Genomic DNA, 26,450 nt, shown 5'->3' on the forward strand with positions numbered 1-26,450 from the left:
CTCCACGTTAAAAAATCTGAAAAATATAAAGAAAAATTCCCTGACATGTCCCCTCATGTGACACTGTCACATGAGTTGGGACATGTCCATCACTTTTAAATACACTTTAATTACATTTTATAACACCTACATAAAACCTCATCCTGCCCGTGGATGAGGTTTCATGCTTTTTCTAATGCCCATCAGGGTTCCTGGCCTGCCCACCGACCTTAAGGTTGGACGGGCAGGTCCATTAATTAGTTTAACCATGTTGTCAATGGCCTCAATTGGCCATTGACAGGTTGGTGGGTGCACAGCTGATTCTGCTGAGCCTCCGCCTACGTGAAAATTGAAATGGGGCGCGGTGATGTCAGGAGTTCTGCCCAATGTCATCCCATGTCATTTTACGTGTTGGCGAGCGGGCCTCGCCCCCCCACTCGCCGACCGGGAAATCCTGGCCCCGGAGTCCAGTGAATGGCTTGAAATATGGCCACAGACATCCTGTTAGAACAAGGTTGTGTAGCTAATTAGCTACTACTTTTTATCCAATTATTATAATAACTGAAAATTGAAAGATGCCCTTGAAAATGCATTCAAGCTCATTACTATTCACCATTTATTTCCAAATTGTACTTCTGTGTTTTTGAAAGCTCATTGTCCCATTTCACCAACTTAAGAAAACAGCACCATTTTCTTATTTAGAGACAGAAGACCTTAAGTATTCATTCCAAATATAAGACATGATTTTCAAGTGGATGTCCTTTGTTTACTAACACTGTTGACTATCTCATTGCAAAATACAGATCATAGCGCCCATTATTTAAGTGTCATAGATGTCATTTGAAATACAAAATGTTGCCTGAGGCATGCACGCAAACTTCAGGGGCGAGGGCATTCATGTGCACAAAGAGAACGCTTTCTGGAAGATTGCAGAGTGGGCAAGTCACGTTGTTAATTAGCATGCAACATTGATTTGATGCCAGCACTGCCATTTTGGAGCTCAATGCTTCAGCTAATGCTGTTTCTTAGTCGCGCACAGCCGAATACCTATTTAGCGCAGGGATGACCATTCCCCCTCCACCAGCACTATTTAAAGGCATTGTCAAATACTTACAGGCTAAATGCTGGTTGATTTCTTCTGCCTATTGTAATGATTCAACAAGTGTTTGGTATTTCCTATAGTTGTTTCAAGTGGCAAAAATCTAGTGGTATGGCAGGTGATTAATCTGCAATACTTCACGGACTGGAAGAATACCCGTTTCCAAAATGAAAATCCATTATATGCATGTTCATCAATTGTTTCATTTCTGATTTTTATTTGTGCACAATGAATGTACAGTGCAGGCAACATGATAATATATGGAGAATTTCTAAGTGTTGAACCGTACGCAAAGACACAAGAAATAGGAAGGAATGTGGCTGAGACCACAGCAATCTGGATCCACCATAGCCGTTGTACACGTGCAAGATGCCTACGCGGCCAATCCTGGTGTTGCTGAAGCGGAGGAGGTGGAGCTGGCAGAGAGGAGGTGGAGCTGGCAGAGAGGAAGAGGAGGTGGAGGTGGTGGAAAGGAAGAGGAGGTGGAGGTGGTGGAGAGGAAGAGGAGGTGGAGGTAGCTGAGCTAAATGGAGGAGACCCCAGCACTCAGAGAAATGTCGCCTTGATGAATGTATGGCACCTGGGTACCATCACCCACTCATTCTCCCTTACACTCACTACCGTCAGTCTCACGCTCCCCCTCACTCCATACCACTCACTCAACCTTCAATCACTTGCCCAACCCTCACTCACTCGCCCAACCCTCACTCAACCCTCACATACATACTCAACCTCACAGTCAAACTCTCTCACACTCACTCACCTCTCACCCACTCACTTAATTCTTGCACACACACACACATAAACTCACTGACTCACCCTTGTGGTGGGGGCGGCTGCTGGCGATGCTCGGTGGAGTGAGGCCTGAGGCCTAGCAGTGCCTGAATGCTGGTGTGCCGCTGCCGGGAGCAGTGAAAGCTGGGGAGAAGCTAGGGAGAGGAGGGAGCTAGAGCCAGAAGCATGGGACATTCTGGGGGATCACAGGAAGAGTGGGGGAGATGCGGGACAAGTGGTGGAGAAGCCAGGGCCCAACAAGAAGTTCAGCGTTTGTTTTCATTCAACTTATAATTGTGCTTCCTTGAATTCATGCTTCAGAAATATGGCTCTGAGGGGACCATGTCAGAAGTGGTTTCTGATTATTGGCCCAGTGAGATTTTGGCGCCTGTTCCTGAACCTGCCCCGAATCTCAAAATCTGAGATCTCCCCCAGCTTCATGCTGATTGGTCAGACCTCAGCAAAGCTGAAATATGATTGGCCATTGCGAATGGCACTCAGCAGGGCTGGACAGTTTGAATTTCCATCCTACAAGAAGCCATCCACATGGACTGTGGCTGCTCTAGAAGAGAGAGAGATTTCAGCAGTCAATAATCCCTAAAATTATGAAGATGTGTGTTTCTGGGCAGTTAGGAAATCCATTTTCATTTACTTTGCATAAATTTGTAGAGACATATAGAGAGAGGAGCTATTGAGAAAGTTTGCAATTTTGAGACAGTGCTGCTTAAATGTGCGATTAGAAAGTCTTTTTTTGTTGCTGGAATTGATCTATACTTTTCTCTGTTCTTAGAACATCCGTAATATAGCTGTGGGACTTAGTCTGGCCAGATTAATTATTTGTGAAGTCCTGCATGGCCGTTAGGCATCTCTACTGTTGTTCTTGACTCCCTTGCAAGAGCAACAGTAGAGATGCTAAGACAGAGATGAGAATTCTTTTCTCTCAGAGGGTTGTGAGTCTTTGGAACTCTCTTCCTGAAAAGGCAGTGGAAGCAGAGTCTTTGAATTAACGTTCTTGATTAATGTTTCATCCGGTTGTAATCGGCAGTGGGCAGGAATGTGTGGTTGAGATTACAATCAGATCAGCCATGATCTTATTGAATGGCAGAGCAGGCTCGAGGGGCCAAGTGGCCTACTCCTCTTAATTCGTATGTTCGCATGTTTGTAAGAGAAGATTGCAGAGTGGAGGCAGAAAGTGGCATGGCTGAGGAAAAGGAGGGCAGCCCTGTAGCAGATGATGGAGGGGGTGGGGGTGGGGGGGAACAGTTCTACACCACGGTGGAGACACTCAAAGCACAAAACATAAAGCTGGAAAATGCGCTGGCAGAGTCAGGTAACTTGTCTATCTGTATATCCCTTCCTCTTCTACCAAAGCAGCATTGGGTGGGAGAATGGCACTAATAATTTTCCAGCATTACAGTTTAAAAGGCAACACCCAGAGGTGCAGCAAACGCAAGGTCAAGCCACCACCAAATGCTTCCGGAACCTGGAGACACAGCTGCTGGCTCTACAACCCAATTGATGGTAAAGTAATTCATCTTAAATGATGCTCAATATCTGGGGCTTAACTGTGTGTGTAATATAAAGGCACCGACTGCAATGTGAACCTTAATAGAATATGTGACTTTTACCTAATTTTGTTAGATGTGTAATAACTCTCTGCCCTTATTTCACTTTCAGGTTTAATTGTTGGGTGTGGCTGAGATCCTGGAGCGGCTGTGGGACTCAGTCCACAGTCAGCAGACGAATTGTAAAGCTGACTTCAGTTTACTGCACAAACAAATTACTCCATTCTTCTTGGAATACAGCATGACTTGAAGAATGAACAGAGAGTATGCAGAGCAGAACAAGCAGCTAGAAGAGGGAGGAGGTGGTTGGAGGAGGAGGAGGGGAAGAAGTACTCTGAGCAGGAGGCATCATGGCATTCAGGGAGCAATTCTCCTGCCGGAAGCTCAGTGAGTAACAAGTGTGTGAGATGTCTGTGCTTTCATAAGGGCACCCTCACTGAAATCTGTTATTTGCTGCAGCCACAACCTCAGAGCAGGGTATAACAAGGAACACTTTGCCAATGGCTGTCAAAGTGACTATGATGATGAACTTTTATGTGTCTGGATCCTCCAGGCTGATTTAGAGCTGGAAATCATTAGAGCTGGAAATATATTTTAAACATTTCCAATTTGCTGTCCACTGTTGCTTGAGCAAGGTCAGTGAGGCTCTATTTATTGACAGCTGACTATGTTTCATTCTCTCTAGAGGAAAGCAGGCAGAGCTAACCCACGGCTTCAGTAGGATTGCAGCTTCTCCATGGCGCCATTGACTACATATTGCTTTGCAGGTTGCTGCATGTTAATTCCACCCTATACTGCAACTGAAAAGAATTCCAATCCCTCAACAATCTATTGGGGTGTGACCATTCTCAGAGAATCATCTGGGTCAGCATCTGATATCCTGGCAACAGTCAGTCTGCTGTGCAAGCTGCAGTTAAGCCATTATGACAAATCAAAGGATGGTTGTGAGTGTTGCAGATATCTGCTGATCACATAACTGATGACTCCGGAGTGCAACCCGCGCACGCATGCACAGCATGCAATCAATGAAAGCCATGCCACCACAAAAAATATGATAGAGCATTGGTATGCTGAAACAACGCTTCTGATTCCTGTACCATTCTTGAGGAGCCCTGTAATACTTGGCAGAGCAGGAGTCAAGATTTATGGCCTGTTGCATGCTGCACAACCTCGCCATTATGAAGGGGAACAGTCCTTGCCACCAGCTATATGGCTAACAACTCAGGAGCAGGGGCATAAAAAGGAGGAAGCGAAGAAGCAATGTACACAGTCCTTTTTTGCCAGAGCTGTCCATGATGAATTAATTTGAATGTGATACCAGTAACCGCAACCCCAGTTTCCCATTCACCAACAGTTTCACAGCTTATCTTCCCTTTGTCACTGACCATCACACTATCCACTTGGCCACAATGCAAAAATAAAACCTAGCACAGAATAAGATTTTGAAGCCATATTTATAAATCAGGTGGTTCTATATTGTACACATCAGTCAACTAATCAACTTAGTGCATTCCGTAAGTGACTGCCTTGCGTGAGACTTTGCCTGTCCTAGTGCTCCTATGCAGCTATCGAATGGCTACAGCATTGCTGGTGGAAGGCTGTTGACTTTCAGTAAGGGCGAATGCAAATGGCTTTGGAAGAATGGCGAGCATTTCCGATCCTAAAAGGCTCAGCTGTGAACTCCAGCATGGATGATAGCAGTGTGGACTGGCTAACTGACAGGCAATAACTAATGCTCTTGTCGTGTGGCAGGGGTGGGAGGACTAATCAGACAACCTGAGAGAGCACAGCATGTCCATACTCCACGGAGCCACGGCCACTCCCAAGGGCAGTGGCTCAGCAATCTTAGCAATCTGTTGAAAGACAGATTGCTGGACTGCTGTGAGAGCCTGCAGGCTGTAATCCACATGCTTGGTGGCAGAAGTCTGAGTTTGCATGGCCGGAATCTGACCATGCATGACTTTACTCTAAGGTCCCTCTCCAGTACTCAGGCGTCTGGTTAAAGTTGTTTATGCTGCAGTGGAAGCTGAGCTATCGGCCATCAGATATTGCATCAGGTTGGGTATCTTGATTGTATAAGTTAGTTCATGCGAAAGTACCTTTTCTTTAGTTGGATGTATTGGTTACCTGTTAAATAATATTTGGTCTATTTTGATTTTAGTTGTTTTGTTACGGTAAAAGTCTTAAAATGTGAAATCCTGTCCTTTGGTGATTACCATCAGTCGTTGGGAGGTTCATCTCTTTTTAAAAGTTATCAATATCTACGAGATCATAATTGTATCTAAACCTGCTGGCTTAAATCTTACCTCCCATGATTTCATGGAAGCTTGTGCATCTATGCTACATACTTGTATCTGGCTTGTATAACTGCCCTATAAACATCCTCCTTATCCATTACTGTAGCATTTTTTGATATTACAAAAACACCCTTCTAGACAAAAACACCTCTGCCTTCTACTATAAAGACTATTATAAAAACTAAATTAAGGACTGAAAACTTGAATGCTAAAAACACCACCTTATATAGTTTTTAATTTTCAAAGAAGCCTCCTCAATTCTACTGACCAATCCGACTGGCACAAGATGTTATCCCTGCTGTGTCAACCATTTCACACAGCTCTGTTAGTATTCTTGGTGACCTCAGAATTAATGTAGCACTGTTTCCTAGCCATGCCAGGTCACTTGTTTACCCCTTAGTTTCTCAGACCTTTACACACAAAGTGGTCACGTGCAGAAGCAGGTAAGGCAGGATATCTTTATGTCTTCTTTAACAAGTCACTCGTGATCTTGATGTCTTGTTTTCTGTACTTGTTAAGTAATGTTTTGTTTGTATAAGCTTTCATGGTTTAACTGACATAAGCCTTTTCCATTCTTAGAATTCAGTCTGATTACTGAGGACGCGTTTAAGGCAATTTTAGGGCATTACTCCTATAATGATGCTAGTGGAAGTTTAACCATCTTCATGGTCTAACATTTTGCATCTGTTCCCTTGTCATTTATAGTTTCAGAAATATATATGTGGTAATCCAAACATATTGTTGGTGACAGTAAATAACCATTGTCATTAAACTGTAGAATCCTTATCCTGTGTTTTACATGACAAAATGAAGAGGCTATTTTTGTTTGAACAATCTGATATTGAAAGTTGACTGATGGAGCAGGAATAAGTCGCAATGATTCTGGATATTTTAAAAATAAGAGACTTAATCAAGTAAGTTATTTCATTTGAGTCCTGTGTAGATACCTTTTGAGTTCTTGAAAACATAACAATCCACACCACCATATGAAGCACTACAAAGAACGTGGATATAATTATCATTGGTACATTTCATCTTCTAAAAGTGTTCTCAAATCCTCAGGTACCTGCCAGTATTTCCATTGAGGTTGTCTCGGATATCCTTTCATCATTTCTATGAAAGGTCTCTGGGATTTCTGAATTATAATGCTAGTTTGGAGCCAAGCATAAATGCATCATTACACAAGAAATCTCCGTGGACTGAATACGGCATTACATTGAAGAACACTAATGATTAAATGATGCGCTGAACTAGGGAACTGCAGGCAGTCCATTGGTACAGTGCATTTGTTGACTAACTGCTGTTCCAGTGAGTGATAACAAACTGTTTGCCCCTATGAATTACAACAATGTGATTTTTCATATCCAGCAAGCTACCTTGGGGTTGTCAAGTAGAGGTTAAGTTTATTCCCCAGAGGAAAGGAAGAATAATTGAAGAATGATGAGTGGCATTCTTTGACACTTTCTTGCAGCAAACTAAAAAGCAACTTCAGCATTGTCCTGCGATAATATTGCCAAATGGTGTGTTGCAGGAAGACCTAAAAAGGGGGTGGAAAATTGGAATGTTACGTTACATAATTAATCTCTGTTCAATAGTGTGCTGCATGTAGATATAGTTTTGTGAATAGTGCTTTTACAGGAAAGTGCCTTTGGGCAAATGAAAAATATTCCATTTGGAAAAGAATATTAATAGCTTTTAAATGAAGTCAAAAGTTTTCTAAAAGCAAAATACTGCAGATGCTGGAAATCTAGAACAAAAACAGAAATACCCGGAAAAACTCAGCAGGTCTGACAGCATCTGCGGAGAGGAATACAGTTGACGTTTCGAGTCCATATGACCCTTCATCAGAACTCCATGGCGCATCCCTGGGTCACCTTCTGGAGGCCATGAAGGCCCACTTCAATGTCCTTTACCCCCACCATGGTTGCAAGAGGCTCATCAGCCTCACCACTCCGGCTTGGGAAGCAGGGCAGAGGTGGTCAGTGCCAATGCTGCACGCAAGAAGTCAGCCATCCAGTGCAGAAAACGGATGAATGATCTCATCCATGCTGCCAGGGTAAGGCGACCATCTCATCACTGTAAACTCATGCACTCACAAGGCCATCACACATTCACTTGCATCTCACTCACTGCCAGCTCAAGGGACATCACCAATCACTCACTCACACACACCCTCACATCTGCATCCGGCCTCATCTCCTCTGGAGACTGCCTCCTCAGCCTTCATCATCTTGAGACCACATATACAGATCAACATGTGCCCCCACACACAGCCTGGGATACCCCCCTTCCCCAGTACAGCCCTCGCCCTGCAGCCTCTTCCCTTGTCTGAGGCCATTTCCTCCTTTTTCCCAAGAAAGCCCTAGCCATGCAGCCATTGAAAAGCCAACCCCACCTTACAGCTACTCTGGTAGGTAGAGACCTGCCCGTGAACCCCCCTAAAAGTGATGTGGTTCTGCCTGCGAAGCCCGGCACTGATATCCGCGAATGCTGCCCGAAGCAGGCTAGGCAAGCAAACCTTGAAGTCCCGAGCGAAGTGCAGGTTGCCAGGTGCACGTTGCTTATGTACAGTTGTGAAACATGCCAACGTGCCTAGATGATCCAGCGTTGGGGGATGAATCCAACGTGCAGGCTTATAATGAGACGCCAAAATATTGAAAGTAGGTTCCCAACATGCAGCGGCAGGAAATGCAGCCCACCATTGATGGGTGGAGCGGACAATCGCAAACTGGTTTCACGATGGCGTGAAAACAATTTTTGGCCTCGCCATATTGTCTGCTCAAGCCAGCCATGATGTCCACCGCCAATGGGACTGAACGATTCCACCATGTGTCTGTCAGTGACCCCAGAACAAAATTAACCACTTTTCCGTTTTGGAAATCTGACATGTCATCATCTCTGAGGAACTACTAATGATCACCTGGGAACTGCACAGTTCAACTTCAAAGGGAGCTATATTGAAGGCCTTTGTATTTGATAACTCAGGCTTGCCAGCGGAGATTGAATGTCTGCTAAGACAATGGCCCCTCAAATATTCCTTTTAACCCATAATGGCAGTCCTGAAGACCAAGCGGAATTCCATACCCTGAATACACACCCTTTGTTAAAGATGGTGGTGAGGTGGCAGTCATGTGACATGGGCCTCTGTCTTGTGCAAAAAGTGATATTGCCTTGCTGAACTGTATAGCTCAGTCTGCTGTTTATCATCTGACTAGAGGTTCTGTGCCATCGCCTACAAGACTGACTCATCTCTACAGCAGTGGTTTTCAATCTGCCGACCTCCGTGAAGGAATGCTTTGTTGGACTTTGATTCTGGACTCTGGAACCCATGTGAAACAATATTTCTTTTCTCTGCGGTCTCTGTACTGCAAACCTTTCTTTTTGCTATCCCTCTCATTACTATCTGAAGGTGAGGGGGACATTGCAAACCCTCTCTTTGCATTTTGAGCATGTGCAAATAAACTAACCCTTTGAGGTCATCCTATCTTAAGTTTTTTGTGGGATTAAGAATCAAAATTTGGATTGCACCAAAACCGAGGGATTGGGAAATATGTCCATGCTTATAAAGAGGGAAACAAATCAAAACACCTTTCTGTTTATGGACGGGTGGTGAGAGGAAAAATTAGTGCTGTTTAAATTAACACCCCTCCTGTCTGTAACAGTATCAATTAAGTTTAATCCAATGCTTTCCACTTTAGATCAAAGTGACCAGCAAATTGTTACATTGATTTAATTGCCCAGATTTTGCTTGAGCAGCGTATCTTATTACTTATACTTTTCCCTACACTTCAGTTTAAAATATTTTTGCCCTGCAAATTGCTGGAAGTGCAAGCTGATAACAGGACACCTAGACTTTGGTGAACAATGGAACTGATGGTCCTTAATCAATGGGATTTAAGGTTTGAGTAAGAGACAGGAATAACAAAGAAGGAAATAGGATGAATCAGAATCAAATAAGCTATAGAAAGTGAAATAAAAAGAAAACGAAAAATTGAATTGAGAGAGAAAAAAAGACAAAGTAAAAATAGGAAGACAAATATACCTTTGTTACAGTCTCAAACAACAGTTTACTACCTGTAAGAATAAGAAACCATAGTTAAATTGTTCCCATGCTGGGCTGGAGATGTTGAGTCACATTTTAGGAAGATAATTCTCCTCATTAAAATGATACCTATGTTGTTAAGTTCTAGCCCTAGCTTTCTACACTGAGTTTAATTAGCAATTAATGTGCAAATACAGCAATTTCGTGAAACTCATGGGGGTGTTTATGGCAAGCTGCCATTTTCATAAAGCTAAGGTGCGACAAATTATCCAGCAACTTGTGGCATTTCGCAATTCCAAAAGTACATTTTCCTTGTCATATGGGCAATATACACATTGATAGCAGCATGTACATTAAACTTTAGAGTATGTTTTGTTACAGTAATTTTTTATATTTTATAGAACCTTTTAATCTTGCACTCATCGGAACAGAATCGCAAGAATACCAAATTTCAAAGAGAACAACAAATATATACTGCATGAGAAAGGGGTGCTTATTGGTTGACAAGTGGACTCTGACTGGTAGATACGTAGCCATGAAGAATACACCAGGGAACAGTTATTCTCCATGCTTTGTCTAAATTCAAACCACACAAGTTGACTCTGGTCAAGGCATTGCCATGGAGAATGCACCAGGGAACAGTTGCCCTCCAAGCTTTTGTTTAGTTGAAAGAGGTGCAATGCCTACAGATGTTCTTTTTGTTTGCAGAGAACAGGGCCTTGCATATGAATATATGTAGATTTTAGCTAGTGTAAGTGAGCCACATTGTGATCCCAACTGATCGGGCAACATTTTCCCCCCCATTGAGGGGGAAGTGTGGGAGCAGGTGTGGGTGGGCGGACTTCCGATCGGCACCCCCGGTCGGGGGCACACTGCCATTTTACGTGGGCTGGCCGATTAAGGCCCGCCCGCTGTGATGGCCACTAGGAAGCACTATGCGCTCCCTGTGCAGGGGGGGTGGATTCCCTCAGTTGGGAGTGCGCTCTTTTGCGCACATGCGCGGAAGAACGCACAAATCTCCCTGAGGCAAAGTGCTGCCTCAGGGAGATCGGCTCACATTTTAAACTTTCAATAAAGCTAAGAAAAAAATTTCCCTGCTGTGAGTTGGGACATGTCCATAACTTTTATTTTAAAATATTGTGAGATTTTTAAATCCTCATGAAACGTCACCCTGCTCGTGGCTGAGGTTTCATGCTTTTTCAGAAGTCCTCCAGGGCTCCCAGCCTGCCCGCCAACCTTAAGGTTGGACGGGCAGGCCCATTAATGACTTCATCCACTTTGTTAATGGCCTTAATAGGCCGTTTGACAGGTCAGCAGGCGTGCAGCCAACTCGGCTGTGTGTCCGCTGAATTGAAAGTCTGAATGACACGCCGTGACTTCGGGATGCACGCTGACCGGAAGATACAGCCCATAATCTTAATTTGGGTGTCGGTGTAATTTTTAGCACAGTCGCCATTTTTTGGTGTTGTCCAGTCACGGAATCACATCTAATGTTGGACACCATGTTCTGAGCTTTGCACGTATGAGCTGTTTGTGGGTACTCTACCTGTTGCAAACAGCCGAAAGGACATACTGTTTGATGTGATCCACCAGTCATTGGGACATACGAACATATGTACGAACATACGAATTAGGAGCAGGAGTAGGCCACTGGGCCCCTTGAGCCTGCTCCACCATTCAATAAGAGCATAGCTGATCGGATTGTAACCTCAACTCCACATTCCTGCACATCTCTGATAACCTTTCACCCCTTTGTTTATCAAGAATCTATCTAGCCCTGCCTTAGAAATATTCAAAGACTCTGTTTCCACCACCTTTTGAGGAAGAGAGTTCAAAAGACTCACGACCCTCTGAGAAAAAAAAATTCTGCTCATCTCTGTGACCCCTTATTTTTAAACAGCGACCCCTAGTTCTAGATCCTCCCACAAGGGGAAACATCCTTTCCACATCCACCTTGTGAGGACCCCTCAGGATCTTCAATCAAATCACCTCTTACTCTTCTAAACTCCAGTGGATTCAAGTCTAGCCTGTCCAACCTTTCCTCAGTAGATGACCCGCCCATACCTGGTATTGGTCTAGTAAGCCTTCACTGAAGTGCTCCCAATGCATTTATACCCTTCCTTAAATAAGGGGATCAATACTGTACACAGTAATCCAGATGTGCTCTCATTAATGCCCTGTATAACTGAAGCATAACCTCCCTACTTTTGTATTCAGTTTCCATTGCAATAAACAATAATATTCTATTAACTTTCCTAATTATTTGTTGTACCTGCCTACTAACCTTTTGTGATTCATAAACTAGGACACCGAGATCCCTCTGCCTCTCAGAGCTCTGCAATCTCTCACCATTTAGAAATTATGCTTTTTTATTCTTGCCAAAATGGACAATTTTACATTTTCCTACATTATTCTTCATTTGCCAGGTCTTTGCCCACTCACTTATCCTATCTATTTCCCTTTGTAACCTCTTTATGTCCTCTTCACAACTTACTTTCCTAGCTATCTTTGTGTTATCAGCAAATTTAGGAACCATACCTTTGGCCCCTTCATCCAAGTTATTTATATAAATTGTAAAAAGTTGAGGCCCCAACACTGATCCCTGTGGCACACCACTCATTACATCTTGCCCACCACTAAAAGACCCATTGATGCCTACCCTCTATTTCCTGTCTGCTAGCCAATCTCCTATCCATGCTAATATGTTAGCCCCCCCTTACACCATGAGCTTTTATTTTCTGCAATGATCTTTGATGTGGCACCTTATCAAATGCCTTCTGGAAATATAAGTACAGTACATCCACTGGTTCCCCTTTATTCACAGTTCTTCAAAGAACTCCAATAAATTGGTTAAACATATTTCCCTCTCACAAAATCATGTTGACTGTCTGATTACCTTGAATTTATCTAAATGCTCTGCTATAATATCTTTAATAATAGATTCTAACATTTTCCCTATGACAGATGTTAAGCTAACTGGCCTGTAGTTTCCTGCTTTCTGTCTCCCTTTTTGAATAAAGGAGTTACATTCACTATTTTCCAATCTAATGGAACCTTCCCCAAATCTAGGGAATTTTGCAAAATTAAAACCAATGCATCAACTATCTCATTAGCCACTTCTTTTAAGAAGGGTCATATGACCTACATGCCTGGCATGACACAGGCACTGAAGTTCATACACCACATATAAGTATATATCAGGCTCCCGTCCTCTGCAAACAAAAGGATCATGTTGCAGTCATTGTGCCTTTTTCAACTAAATAAAAGTTTGGAGGACAACTGCTGGCATATTCCCCAACTTGCCTGGTTTGAATTTAAACAAAAGCTTGGGGGATTCTCCACGGCAATGCCTCTGCCAATTATAAACCAATCAGCAGCCTTTTTTCATGCAGTATAAATATGTTGCATCCTTTGAAATTTGGTTTTCTTGCTATTCTGTCCTGATAAGTGCTAGATAAAAAGCTTCAACACCATGTCTCTTTTTTTCAGCAACATTTTTAGTTAGCAGGTCTGGGCCAATATATTTACACCTCTCTTTCTTGACTGGTACAACTGATGGATGGTTGAATGCTTATATAGAAACTAATGCCCTTATCATTCATTTCCAATAGGCCTGTGGACAGACTGAGTATTACCTGGAAGCAAAATGGTGTGAAACTGATCAGTGGAATCGGTGCATTTGGAAGGCGATTGTCAATCTTAAATCCAACCTCAGCTGTTATTGGCATGTATGAGTGTGAGGCCACATTGCAGAGCAGCAGTGTTTCTGTTTACGCACATGCCTACCTGTCCATTATAGGTAATGACTTGTGTTTGATCCTCAGAGGAATGAATTTTGCCTCCAATTCTTGAAATGCAAACATTTATTTACATCATTGAAAGTTTTCAATCACCTTTTGAGTATGTTTTATGATGTTGATTAACATGAAGCAAAACCAGTAAGCTTCTCAATAGAGATTTACAACTCTACAGAGAATAAGGAAGATTTTATTTATCTTGATGAAATCAGTTGCAATCTTTAAATGATTTTTATTAATGAACAGATTTAAATGAAAACATTAATTTCATACAATTTTGGGATGGCTAAATTAATAGATTTCCATCTACACTTACACTTTGTTTATCAAACTTAATGGCTGTAAAAATCCATGGCAATTCTGGCATTACAATAGGGATTCCTCTAAGTTCTGCTGGCACCCTCTGGCTGTTATAAACATTGCAGTAAAGGGGTTTGGGCTGAGGTTGGGAATCCCTACTTCGGGAGTTCCAATGCAGCAGGCCTTCATTGGGATCTGACATATCATCATGCCAAGCATACATCGCTGATAATCTGTGGTTGTGTAGACCATCTTGCAAACAACCAAAAAAAAAGGCCAATTTTATTTTGTTTTATTTTATTTTACTGGACCCTTTATAAAAATGGCCACCTTGGCATCACTTTGTTGGTTCTGGGGAATTGGTGGTTGCAGTAATGAATGGAAGGTGACCTCCCAGATAAGAATCTTCAGCAGCTGGACTTTATGGTCTTTTCAGCAGGCTAGTGCCGCAGATGCCCACAATTGGAATGTAAATTAGAGAATCTCGTCATGACCTTAGACAGTTTACCAATGTCGTTAGTGAAGGTTCCCAGCGACTGCAGTTAAGCAATTACACCAAGATATATCCATCATGGATTTTCCGCATCTGTTCTAGTACTTGTGTGTTCTACTTGAAGGCTATTCCTGCCCTATATTACTGGAATCCCATAAATTTGTTAGGCTAAATGCAAAATTCATGGACTATATGATAAAACCTTTCTGGGATGATTATAAGTAAATTAGAAGTTTTGTCCCAAAACCTACTTATATTTGTACATTGTTACATTTAACTGTACATTTGGTTTTTCTTTTAATATCACAAATCTTTTCCCATAGAACCTCCATACTTTACTGCAGAACCTGACCGGAGGATTCAGGGTGAAGTAGAAAGAACTGTTGATGTTCCATGTAGAGCTATGGGTGAGTGTTGAGAGCAAAATAAATTATACCCTCTTTTTGTAGGGTGTTTTCTATATCTGCAAATAGCTCAAAGAGGAACAGTACTGTTGGAAAAGTATTTTCATTCTAAAGTATTAAAAAAAGTATAATCATAGTGCGGTTTTAACTCTTTATTACGTGCAGGTATACCTCTACCTAGTCTGGAATGGTACAAAGATTCAGTCCCAGTAATAATGTTGAACAACAGCAGATATAAGGAGATGGTAAGCGGGATCCTGCAGATCCAGGGGCTGGTCCCTGAAGACTCGGGAATATTCCAGTGTTTTGCTAGGAATGAAGCAGGAGATATTCAAACGTCTTCATATCTCACTGTTACCAGTAAGTATTGTTACAGATAGGCAGTTTGGAAGATTGTTATGTTTTGTGTCTGCCTTCAATTTAGGATAAAATGGAAGAATGAAGGGGGTTGTGTGACCTGTTCTGAATTCTGCTGACAGCAAGCCTAGGTGACTTGATAGCTAAAGAGGAGCCCAGGGTGTCTTACTGGGAAGAAAGTGTGAGATATTCACACCTGTCAACAAAGATCAGAGCAGCTATGCTCATTGTGGATAGATTGTTAGAATCCAAGCCCCAGGGAGGTAGAAGCGCAAAGGAAGCCATTGTAGGATCGGTGTGTAGAATTTTTCAAAATATCACTGAACCGCACAGACAAGGCAGTCTACAAGAATCCAAGAGAGAGAGAGGCAGCAAGTCCCTGTTGTTCACCACACAGGATGTGGGTGGGAGTTCATTCTCAGTTTGAGGCAACCAAGTCATGAGAGTTTAAACAAAGCTGGAAGATTTGCCTAACTTTGGCTAGAGGGGAGAATCTCCAATTCATCGCTCACCATGAAAGTCAGTCTGGGATTAGGAGTAACCCAGCTGGGAAAGAAAAAGAAAAGAAGCAAGCCCTCGTGAGCTAAGAATCACTTTGGACTGGTTCCAGGAGAATGAAGTGTTCACTTAAGGGACAGAGTAAAGTATAATCGTGGCAGAGGGATTGCCTACTGAACTAGTGTTTAATCAAAAGTATAAGTCTTAAAACTTGAAGCCTTATTGTGTGATCCTTTCAGTCATTCACTGGAAGTTGAAATTTCTTTTTAAAAGTTATTGGTCTCTATGGGGATCATAATAGTCTCAATCTGGTCTCACTGCACTTGGGTGGTAATGCAAGCCTGTCTCTGGCTGTTAAGGTCAAAGGAAAGTTAGGATAGTGGTATAAGTTTACAGTTAACTCCAGATAAACACATTCCTGAGCCATGCACGTTACTGTGTGTTCCAGATTGCTTCCCTCCTTATTTAATTGCATGGTGTTCCTGATTCAGGCATAGTAGTGAATTATTTCAGAACTACACTAATACTGTAACCCTATGTTCAAAAATAATATGCACATAATTGCTTTAGAGTGTGCTATAAACATAAAGAGGTTCCATATGTATGAAGCTTACCAGTAGTTAAAATTATGACATCCCACATTATTATAACAAAATTACTTTTGTAAATAGTATGTTAATTTGTATATCAATAGCGTAATTAAGTCCTTCAAATCTCAAAAGATACATGTGCTCATGCATAGCATTTCCTTCCGTATATACACACTTCAAAATCCTTCCAATCCACTGACTCCATCATTATCCCTTACTTGGGGGCAAACACAGCTGGAGCTGCTTAGAGACATTTGTATGGTTTTGGTTTACATTCCAGTAATGTTTAAGCAATCAGAAGTTTTAGAAAACTATAGTTTGAGAAAATATATGTCATTATATTTTGAAGCACTAACAAACCTCTATTTAAGATTTAGCAATAATAAATATGATCTTTATCTGGTTGTCCTTAATTTATATCAAAATATAGTGCAATTCTGCAAATGAATAAGAGGATTTGCTCCAAACAGCCTTTCAGTTTGTGTGCATATGTGCTTCAAGTTATTGCAGCTGCAGGATTATAAAAGCAAAGATCCCAAATGAAAAATCTGAAAGAACGCATTAATATTGCATCACTTAAGCTGTGGGAACAGCTTAAATTTATTCATCACTCCTTAAGTAAAAGGTAGAATGGCAGACATAAATCAGGAAGTGGGAATATAGACTGGAAAACTGAAGGCAGAGTTGAAGAAATGTGTATTGAAGAAATGTGCTTTGTAAGGTAGGAAGGAATTTAACAAGATGAATTGGTTTTGTGAGAGACTTTTGAAGAATAAGGCTTAGTGACTGAAAGATTGGCATCTGAAAACGGAGCAGAGGGAATAAAGGACAAGCAATAAATCCAGAATTAGAGGAGCTGAGACATGTGGCTAGTGAAGATCACTCTGAATGAATGGAGTGAAGCTATGGAAGGATATAAAAGTAAGGATATTAAAATCAATTTGTTGGTGCACAGATAGCCAACAGCACTTGGCAAGGATTTTGTGCAAGAAAGGACAGAAGCCAGAGAGTTCTGGAATAATCAAGGTTTGAAAAATACATATTTTTATTCTTTCATGGGATGTGGGCATCACTGGCAAGGCCAGCATTTGTTGCCCATCCCTAATTACCCTTGAACTGACCTTGCTAATTAAGAGTCAACCACATTGTTGTGGATCTAGAGTCACATGTAGACCAGACCATATGGCAGATTTCCTTCCCTAAAGGACATTAGTGAACCAAACAGGTTTTTGTGACAATCAATGATAGTTTCATTGCCATTATCACTGAGACTAGCTTTATATTCCAGATTTATTAACTGCATTCAAATTCCACCAGCTGCAGTGGTGGGATTTGAACTCCCCAGAGCATTAGCCTGGGTCTCTGAATTTCTAGTCCGTCGATGTTACCGCTATGACACCATCTCCCCTGATAAAGATATCAGAAATGTTCAAGAAGATGTAGTGATGTAAGCGCACCATGTTCTGAAGATGGAATGAATTTTGGCAATGGACTGTTTGTGAGGCAAGAAAACCTCTTGCATTCAATCAGGATTAAGGCTGTGAAGTTCGTCTCCATAGTGCTACTGGTGCCGATATTATGGAAGTCATAATCACTAAATGTTGGCTGGATTGCTTGCTCATACCTTACAGATAATGTCCTAGACTCCACCATCACCATCCTTGGGTATGTCCTGTCTCACCGGCAAGACAGACCCAGCAGAGGTGGTGCACAGTGGTATACAGTTGGGAGGGTTTGACCACCGCACAGTCATTGTGGAGACGAAGTCCTGCCTTCACATTGAGGATGCCCTCCATCATGTTGTGTGGCACTACCACCATGCTAAAGGGCATAGATTTCGAACAGATCTAGCAACTCAAGACTGCGCATCCATGAGGCACTGTGGGCCTTCAGCACCAGCAGAATTGTACTCAAACACAATCTGCAACCTCATGGCCTGGCATATTCCCCACTCTACCATTACTATCAAGCCAGGGGATCAACCCTGGTTCAGTGAAGAGTGCAGAAGGGCATGCCAGGAGCAGCACCAGGCATACCTAAAAATGAGGTGTCAACCTGGTCAAGCTATAACACAGGACTACTTGTGTGCCAAATACATAGCAGCAAGTGATAGACAGAGCTAATCGATCCCACAGAACCAACAGATCAGATCTAAACTCCGCTGTCCTGCCACAACCAGTCGTGAATGGTGGTGGACAATTAAACAACTCACTGGAGGAGGAGGCTCCACAAATATCCCCATCCTCAATGATAGAGGAGCCCATCACATCAGTGCAAAAGATAAGGCTGAAGCATTCACAACAATTTTCAGCCGAAGTGTCGAGTGGATGACCCATCTCGGCCTCCTCCGGAAGTGCCCAGCATCACAGATGCCAGTCTTCAGCCAATTCGATTCACTCCACGTGATATCAAGAAACGGCTGAAGACACTGGATACTGCAAAGGCTATGGGCCCTGATAATATTCCAGCAATAGTACTGAAGACTTGTGCTCCAGAACTTGCCGCACCCCTTGCCAAGCTGTTCCAGTACAGCTACAACACTGACATCTACCCGGCTATGTGGAAAATTGCCCAGGTATGTCCTGTATGCCAAAGACAGGAAAAATCCAATCCGGCTAATTACCGCCCCCATCAGTCTACTTTATCATCAGTAAAGTAATGGAAGGGGTCATCAACAGTGCTATCAAACGGCACTTGCTTAGAAATAACCTGCTCACTGATGCCTGGTTTGGGTTCCACCAGGGCCACTCAGCTCCTGACCTCATTACAGCCTTGGTTCAAACATGGGCAAAAGAGCTGAACTCCCGAGGTGAGGTGAAGCGAGAGTGACTGCCCTTGACGTCAAGGCAGCATTTGACCGAGTGTGGCATCAAGGAGCTCTAGCAAAACTGGAATCAATGGGAATCAGTGGGAAAACTTCCGCTGGTTGGAGTCATACCAAGCACAAAGGAAGATGGTTGTGTTTGTTGGAGGTCAGCCATCTCAGCTCCAGGACATCACTGCAGGAGTTCCTCAGGCTAGTGACCCAGGCCCAACCATTTCCAGCTGTTTCATCAATGACCTTCCTTCCATCATAAGGTCTGAAGTGGGGATGTTCACTGATGATTGCACAATGTTCAGCACCATCTGCGACTCTTCAGATACTGAAGCAGTCCATGTCCAAATGCAGCAAGACCTGGACAATATCCAAGCTTGGGCTGACAAGTGGCAAGTAACATCCGTGCCACACAAGTGTCAGGCAATGACCGTTTCCAATAAGAGAGAATCCAACCATTGCCCCTCGATGTTCAATGGCATTACCATCACTGCATTCCCCACTATCAACATCCTGGGGGTTAACATTGACCAGAAACTGAACTGGACTAGCCATCTAAATACTGTGGCTACAAGAGCAGCATATCCCTTCATGCCATTGGTATTTAGAAATCTGTCAATCTCTGCTTTAAACATGCAATGACTGAGCCTCCACACCTCTCTGGGGTGGAGAATTCCCAAGAGTCACAACCCTCTGAGTAGAAATAAATTCTCCTCATCTCGGTCCTAAGTGGCTTCCCCCTTATTTTGAAATTGTGCCTCCTGGTTTTAGACTCCCCAACCAGACGAAACATCTTACCTGCATCTACTCTATGTATTTTGTGGGTTTCATTGAGATCACCTCTCATTCTTCAAAACTCTAGAGAATACAGGCCCAGTTTTCCCCAATCTCTCTTCATAGGACAGTCCTGCCATCCGGGAACAAATCTGGTGAACTTCATTGCACTCTATGGATATACGGTCGTTTCTAAGGTCACGGGACCAAAACTGCACACAGTGGTCCAGGTGCAGTCTAACCAGGCTCTATACATTTGAAGCAATACTTAGGGTGGAATCGTCCCAGATTTGCACAAAGTGCGGTAGCGGGAACGAAAAAGTTGTTTTACCCACTGACTGCAGTGGTGGGTTTTCATGCCGTTTTGTCCCATTCGATAATTATGCAGCCACATATATATATATACACCGTCTCACTGGTGGGCGGCCTCCAATTTTCCTGCCACACAATTACGTCGCCACTTCCTCATGCAGGGCACCATATTTAAACTGCAGCCGCGCGCACACTTCTCACTGGTTGCAGTCCAGGAGGACACCGGTGAAGACACAGCCCCAAAAGCCAAGAAGAGTGCAGCATCCCGATTCGGTGACACATCCCTGGCACGCCTTCTGGACATCGTGGAGGTGCGTCGCATTGTCCTCTATCCCTGCTCTGGCTGCAGGAGGCCCATCAGCCTCACCACTTTGGCTCGGGAGGCGGTGGCAGAGGTAGTCATTGCTAATTCTGCGCACAAGAGGTTGGCCATCCAATGCAGGAAACGGATGAATGATGTGCCACTTGCACAGATCAACATGTGCCCCCACACACACCCTGGGACACCCACCTTCCCCAATACAGCCCTTGCCCTGTTGCCTAGTCCCTTGTCTGAGGCCACTTCTCTCCCTTCCCCAAGCAAGCCCTAGCCCTGCAGCCATTGAAAAGCCACCCCCGCCTTAAGGCAAGTCTAGTAGGTAGAAACCTGCTCGTGATCCCCCTAAAAGTGATGTGGTGATGCCTGTGAAGCCTGGATCTGATGACCGTGAGTGCTGCCCGAAGCAAGGTAGGCAAACAAATCTTAAAGTCCTGAGCAAAGTGCAGCTCGCCAGGTGCACGTCGCTTATGTACAGTTGTGAAACATGTTGACGTGGTGCCCGGATGATTCTGGCAAGCATGGCTTATAATGCAATGCTAAAGTATTGAAATTAGGTTGCCGACATGTGGCAGCGGGAAACGCGGCCCACCATTGACGCGTGGAACGGATTACCTCAAACTGATTTCACAATGGCGTAAAACCGATTTTTGAGCTTTTTGCCATATTATCTGCTCACGTCCGCCATGATACCCGCCGCCAATGAAACTGGACAATTCCGCCCTTAGCTATTCCTGTACTCAAATCCTCTTGCAATAAAGGCTAATGTAGCAGCAGCCTTCCTAATTCCTTGCTGCACGGCATGTTAACTTTCAGCGACTTACTAATGAGGACACCCAAGTCCCTTTGTACATCTACACTTTCTAGTCCCTTACCATTTAAGAAATACTCTGCACATCTGTTCCTCCTACCAAAGCGGATAACCTCATATTTTTCCACAATATATTCCATCTGGCTTCTTCTTGCCCAATCTCGAAGCCTGTCCAAATCCCCTTGAACTGCTTTGCATCTTCCTCACAACACACATTCCCACCTGGCTTTATGTCATCAGCAAACTTGGAAATATTACATTTGGTGCCCACATCCAAATCATTGATATATATTGTGAACAGCTGGGGTCCAAATGCTGATCCTTGCGGTACCCCACTAGTCACAGCCTGCTTACGCAAGAATAACCCGTACATTCCTATTTTGTTTTCTGCCTGTTAAATAATCCTTAATCCATGCCAGTATATTACCTCCAATCCCATGTGCTGTAATTTTGCTAACCATCCTCCTGTGAGGGACTTTATCGAAAGCCTTTTGAAAATCTAAGTATACTACCACTGACTCCCCTTTATCAATTCTGTTAGTAACATCCTCAAAAAACTCTAACAGGTTTGTCAAACAAGATTTCCCATTCATAAATCCGTGTTGACTGTGCCCAATCATATCATTATTATCCAAGTGTCCTTTTAACATCCTTTAGAATAGGTTCTAGCATTTTCTCTACTACTGACGGAAGAAGGTGCTTAATCCAGAAGCTTGCCATCATCCTAAATGTTCCCAGTGACGTAAGATTCATTACCTCAATGACTCCGGCCCTGTAGTGTGGAGCACCATCTCATTGGGGCTCAGTGATGCAGGTGTGTCTGTCCCCACTGGTTTGCCTTTTTGTGCAAGAGAAAGAAAAATATCAGTGAGTGAGTTGCAATATGTTTGGGCGATGTGCTTGTTATGTGGAAGGTTGAGAGTTGGATGTGAGGCTGGCAGTATTGATAAGTTTGTGAGAGTGAGGTAGAGCATGAGTCCTCATTGCTGATGGATGAGCGATGAGGCTTTGGTGCATTAAACAGGTTAGTGGTGCAGTGAATAGAAGATGCCTTTTGAAGATGCACTCACTGACCTAGGCCATGGGTTTTCAAGAAAGAGTTAGATATAATTCTTGGGCGAAAAGGATCAAAGGATATGGGGAGAAAGCGGGAGCAAGCTATTGAGTTGAATGATCAGCCATGATGATAATGAATGGCGGAGCAGGCTCAAAGGGCCAAATGGCCTACTAATCCTATTTTCTATGTTTCTATTCATGTAGGGTATATGAATTTTTTCCGGTCTGCAGCCAGGCCCTTGTGTCCAGACTCTGGGGATTGATCTCCGTGGATACCTGCTCCTGTTTCCTTCAAGAGTGAGCCTCGAAGGCCTCCTTACCCCCAGTGGAAACATGACCTCTCTTCTCCTTTCTACCCCCATCCCAAAGGCCTCCAGCTCCATACCAGAAAACCTGGGAGTACTCTCTGGCCTGTCATTCCATTTGCAGTCTCTTTTCTTCCTTTCTGATACTGTTCTAGCAGCTGTCGTAGCCAGAATGCACCTCTGCTTTAAGAGAGGCAGGCTTTCTTTAAGAAGTTCAGGTTAACTGTGTAATGTGTTAGCCACACACACTTCTGGGCTCTCTGCTGAGCATGAAGCCAGACAATGGTGCATTTTGCGATGGGCTGCATGCTACAATCATGTTGATAAGAAGCTAGCACAAAGTTTGTATGTTGCCTGCCTCAACTCAATAGGGCATGGGGTAATCACACATTGCTATCCCGGCACCCAGGAATGGGCCTTATCGAATCTTCAAACCCTGCCCTAAGAAAGAAAGACTTGCATTTATGTGGCTGTTTTCATGATGTTTCAAAGTGCTTTACAGCCAATAAAGTACTTTTGAAGTGTAGGCACTTCCATGTCGGAAACATAGCAGCCAATTTGTGCAGTGCAAGCTCTCACGCACAGCATGTGATAATGACCAAATAACCTGTGATGTTGATTGAGGAATAAGTATTAAACAGGATACCAGGGAATAACTGCCCTGTTCTTCTTCAAAATAGGGCCGTGGATCTTTTATGTCCACCTGAAAGAGCAGACAGGACCTCAGTTTAAAGTCTCATCTGAATGACAGCACCTCTGACATTGTAGCACCCCTTGAGTCCTGCACTGGAGTGTCACCCTTGATTCTTTTGTGTTCAGGCCCAGCTGGTGGGAATGGAATCCAGACCCTTGTTACTCAGGGGAGAGTGCTACCAACTGAGCCACGGCTGATGCTCAAGTTTTCACACCACCAGATTTCGCATCCCTGGGCAGTGAAAAGGTTGATACAATCAGACCCAGAGGCAAAGGCGCCAGAATAGCCAAAAAGGTGGCTTCAGTTTTGTTAATGTGGCAAGAATTTTGTTATCAATAGCTTGTTGTCTTAAGTTGCATCAACTTCGAAGGGGTAGTTTCTTTTATTGAATGCATTATTACGGCTGGCAACAAGACTAAGGGCTTGGCCAGAAATGATCATTAATCTTCTATACACGAGGTCTGACAAGAGATAAATTTTGTGATGAGAAAATCTAAGGTGCCCACTATGTTCTGTCTAGTAATTACCAGATTGCTTATACACGCAGTCAGCTTGGAAGGGAAGGAAGTTTGTCTGTGATTGAGATAATGCGATGGGATGTTTAAAAAAAAAGGATTTTGTATCAAAACAAATTAGGTTTATTTATCCTGCCCAAATAGAAATTCTAAAACTGATTATTCTAATATTGTTGATGTATTTTTCAGACATTGCACCATCCTTCATCAGAGCTCCATCAGACACTGCAGTAACAGATGGAGCAGCTGCAATTTTACACTGTGAAGTTTCAGGAGCACCAAAGCCCGGCATTACATGGAAGACAGGCAAATATTATAAAACATTACTTTGGGGGAGAATGGAACAATTTGCTTTCACTTTTCACTCTATCACAAATATTAAAATATCAATATCAGAATTGCTTTCCTATGCACTGCCAGCAACAATCAAGAAAAATTCTTTCATCCAGTCCTAGTGGTCAAAATGTTTGCTTCAAAATTTAAAAGGTCTCTCTTTATGAACTCTGCAGTCCTCTAATGAACGTTTGTTTTTTTCGAAGTATGTAATTTTATGTAAAGTTTTGGACTCAATCTCTAGCCTCACCAGAACTAGTAATGATTGACAGGGGAGTCAGCTGCAGAATCACTTCATGCTTTGAGTGGGAATGACTATAAGTACAAATGTTACATTTTGTAATACCAGGCTTTCCCAGATATAATGATGAAAGTATATGATCAGTCTCCAGCCAGATCACCATTCTTCTTTCAAAAATCTCATACCTTTCTTCTAGTTTTTTTAATTTGTAAAGGACAGAGCAAAGAAAGGAGCTTTGTGGAAGTTTGACTTGCAAATAGCTCTTCTGATTTGACCATTAGTTTTATAGTCAAAATGTGAAACTTTTGTTGGGGCATTTATTGTATTACGAAGAAATGTTTGTATTTTTATTCCCAATTTCCTCAACTTATGAACTCCCTTCACTTCATATATGTAATTCACATATAATGCACATTACAAAGAACAGGGTAGGTAACCTTCCTCCAAACCATTGCCAACCTCACTTTTGGGCAGGAATCACATATCACTGACCATGTGGTTATCCCACCCATTCAACATTTTTCTTCCTTAGCAGAGTAGCTGAAAATCTCATTGGAAGGAGTATTGAATCTGCAATTAACCAATCAAAGGGACTCTTACCTCATTGTTGCAACCACTAGGCACAAGAAACATTGATTATTAATATTTAAAATTTTACAAAATTGATGCAGGTTGAAGAACTGCAGAGAAACTTTGTAACTCACAAAGATGACATGATTTATCGCACCAAGTCCTATTCAGCCAACACCTCTGTGCTTGCTGACCAACATTGGCTCCCGGTTAAGCAACAATGCAATTTTAAAATTATCCTACTTGTTTGCCTCCATGACCTCACACTTCCCACCCCCATTCCATTTCTGATTTCTCCTCCAGCCCTACAATCCTCCAAGATATCCAGGCTCACCTAATTCTGGCCGCTTGAACATCCTTGATTTTAATTGCTCCAGCATTGGTGGCCATGCCAAGGACGTAAGCTCTGGAATTCCCTCCCTAAACCGCTCTGCCTCTCTTTTCTCCTTCAAGACACTTCTTAAAATCTACCCGATTGATCAAGATTTTGGTTATCTGTCTTAATATCTCCTTAAGTGATTCAATATCAAATTTTGTTTGATGATGTTCCTAGGAAGTGCAATGGGACACTTAATATTTTGTAAATAAAGTTGTTTTTGTTGCCTTTTCTCTCACTCTTCCTTTCATTGTAAAGTTTTTTTTGCATTGTCTACATTGCTGTACCTGTGTATCACTGGCAGATGTCTGTTTGTGCATGTCTGCATTTACTGAATAGCTTTTTTTGTTACAGGTAATAAGATTTTGGCGAGTGGTTCAATACAAATTCCACGATTTGCACTTCTGGAATCGGGTGGATTGCTGATAAAACCAGCCCTTGTTCAAGATGCAGCGACATATACCTGTTTTGCAGTGAATTCCAAGGGAGCGGTCAACGCATCAGCTAATCTCACTGTGTGGAGTAAGTTACATAAAAATAAGAATGAAAATGAAATTGGCATCAACAAATATATTTTCTTAAAAAGCCTTAAGAGCCTTCTTAAAAAGGCTCTCAGCAGTTTTCTTCATTACTTTCCTGAAGGTGTGAATGTCTTTATGGGGCACAATTCCATCATTGCTGGCAGTTTTCTAGTACTCCTGCTAAATAGCTATTATTCATGAGTGAATCTTGATAGTGAACGTTGACAGGCTGTTCAGCCCCATGGACACCAGAGACAAGCTCAATCCTGTCCTCGTCCAATACCCACACATACTCAATTTTCAGCAGGGGTCACAATCAAGAGTGGGAAACTCAACCAATGTTCCCCCAGTAAGAGAGGGGAACTAAGGCCAATTGTAGTGCCTCTACTACCATTCTGGTTGAGATAAACTAAATCAGAGTATGAACTCGACATTGCACCTGGGGTCGCAATGATTTATGTGATTTAACTATTCACGGACCAATGGAGTATTTAACAACTATTTATTGGTAGCAAGCTATTTTGATTTTATATTCTGGAGTATATTATGAACATGCTGCAATTAGGGCATATATTTTATTATGACGCAGCTGATGATAAATGCTAAGCTGTTCAAA

The 26,450-nt window shown here is 42.7% G+C and overlaps 1 protein-coding gene across 2 annotated transcripts in view; it reads left to right on the forward strand.

Moving 5' to 3' along the window:
- sdk1a (sidekick cell adhesion molecule 1a) overlaps positions 1 to 26,450 on the forward strand; it is a 950,103-nt gene that overhangs the window by 600,861 nt on the left and 322,792 nt on the right. For both annotated transcript variants that reach the window (XM_078558601.1, XM_078558602.1), the window contains exons 7-11: positions 13,368 to 13,555; positions 14,670 to 14,753; positions 14,916 to 15,110; positions 23,983 to 24,099; positions 25,668 to 25,835. In XM_078558601.1, the coding sequence (XP_078414727.1) occupies positions 13,368 to 13,555; positions 14,670 to 14,753; positions 14,916 to 15,110; positions 23,983 to 24,099; positions 25,668 to 25,835 (752 nt within the window). The remainder of the gene's footprint in view (positions 1 to 13,367; positions 13,556 to 14,669; positions 14,754 to 14,915; positions 15,111 to 23,982; positions 24,100 to 25,667; positions 25,836 to 26,450) is intronic.

This window comes from Cetorhinus maximus, chromosome 15 (genome assembly GCF_964194155.1).
Source record: "Cetorhinus maximus chromosome 15, sCetMax3.hap1.1, whole genome shotgun sequence".
NCBI classification, from domain to species: Eukaryota; Metazoa; Chordata; class Chondrichthyes; order Lamniformes; family Cetorhinidae; genus Cetorhinus; species Cetorhinus maximus.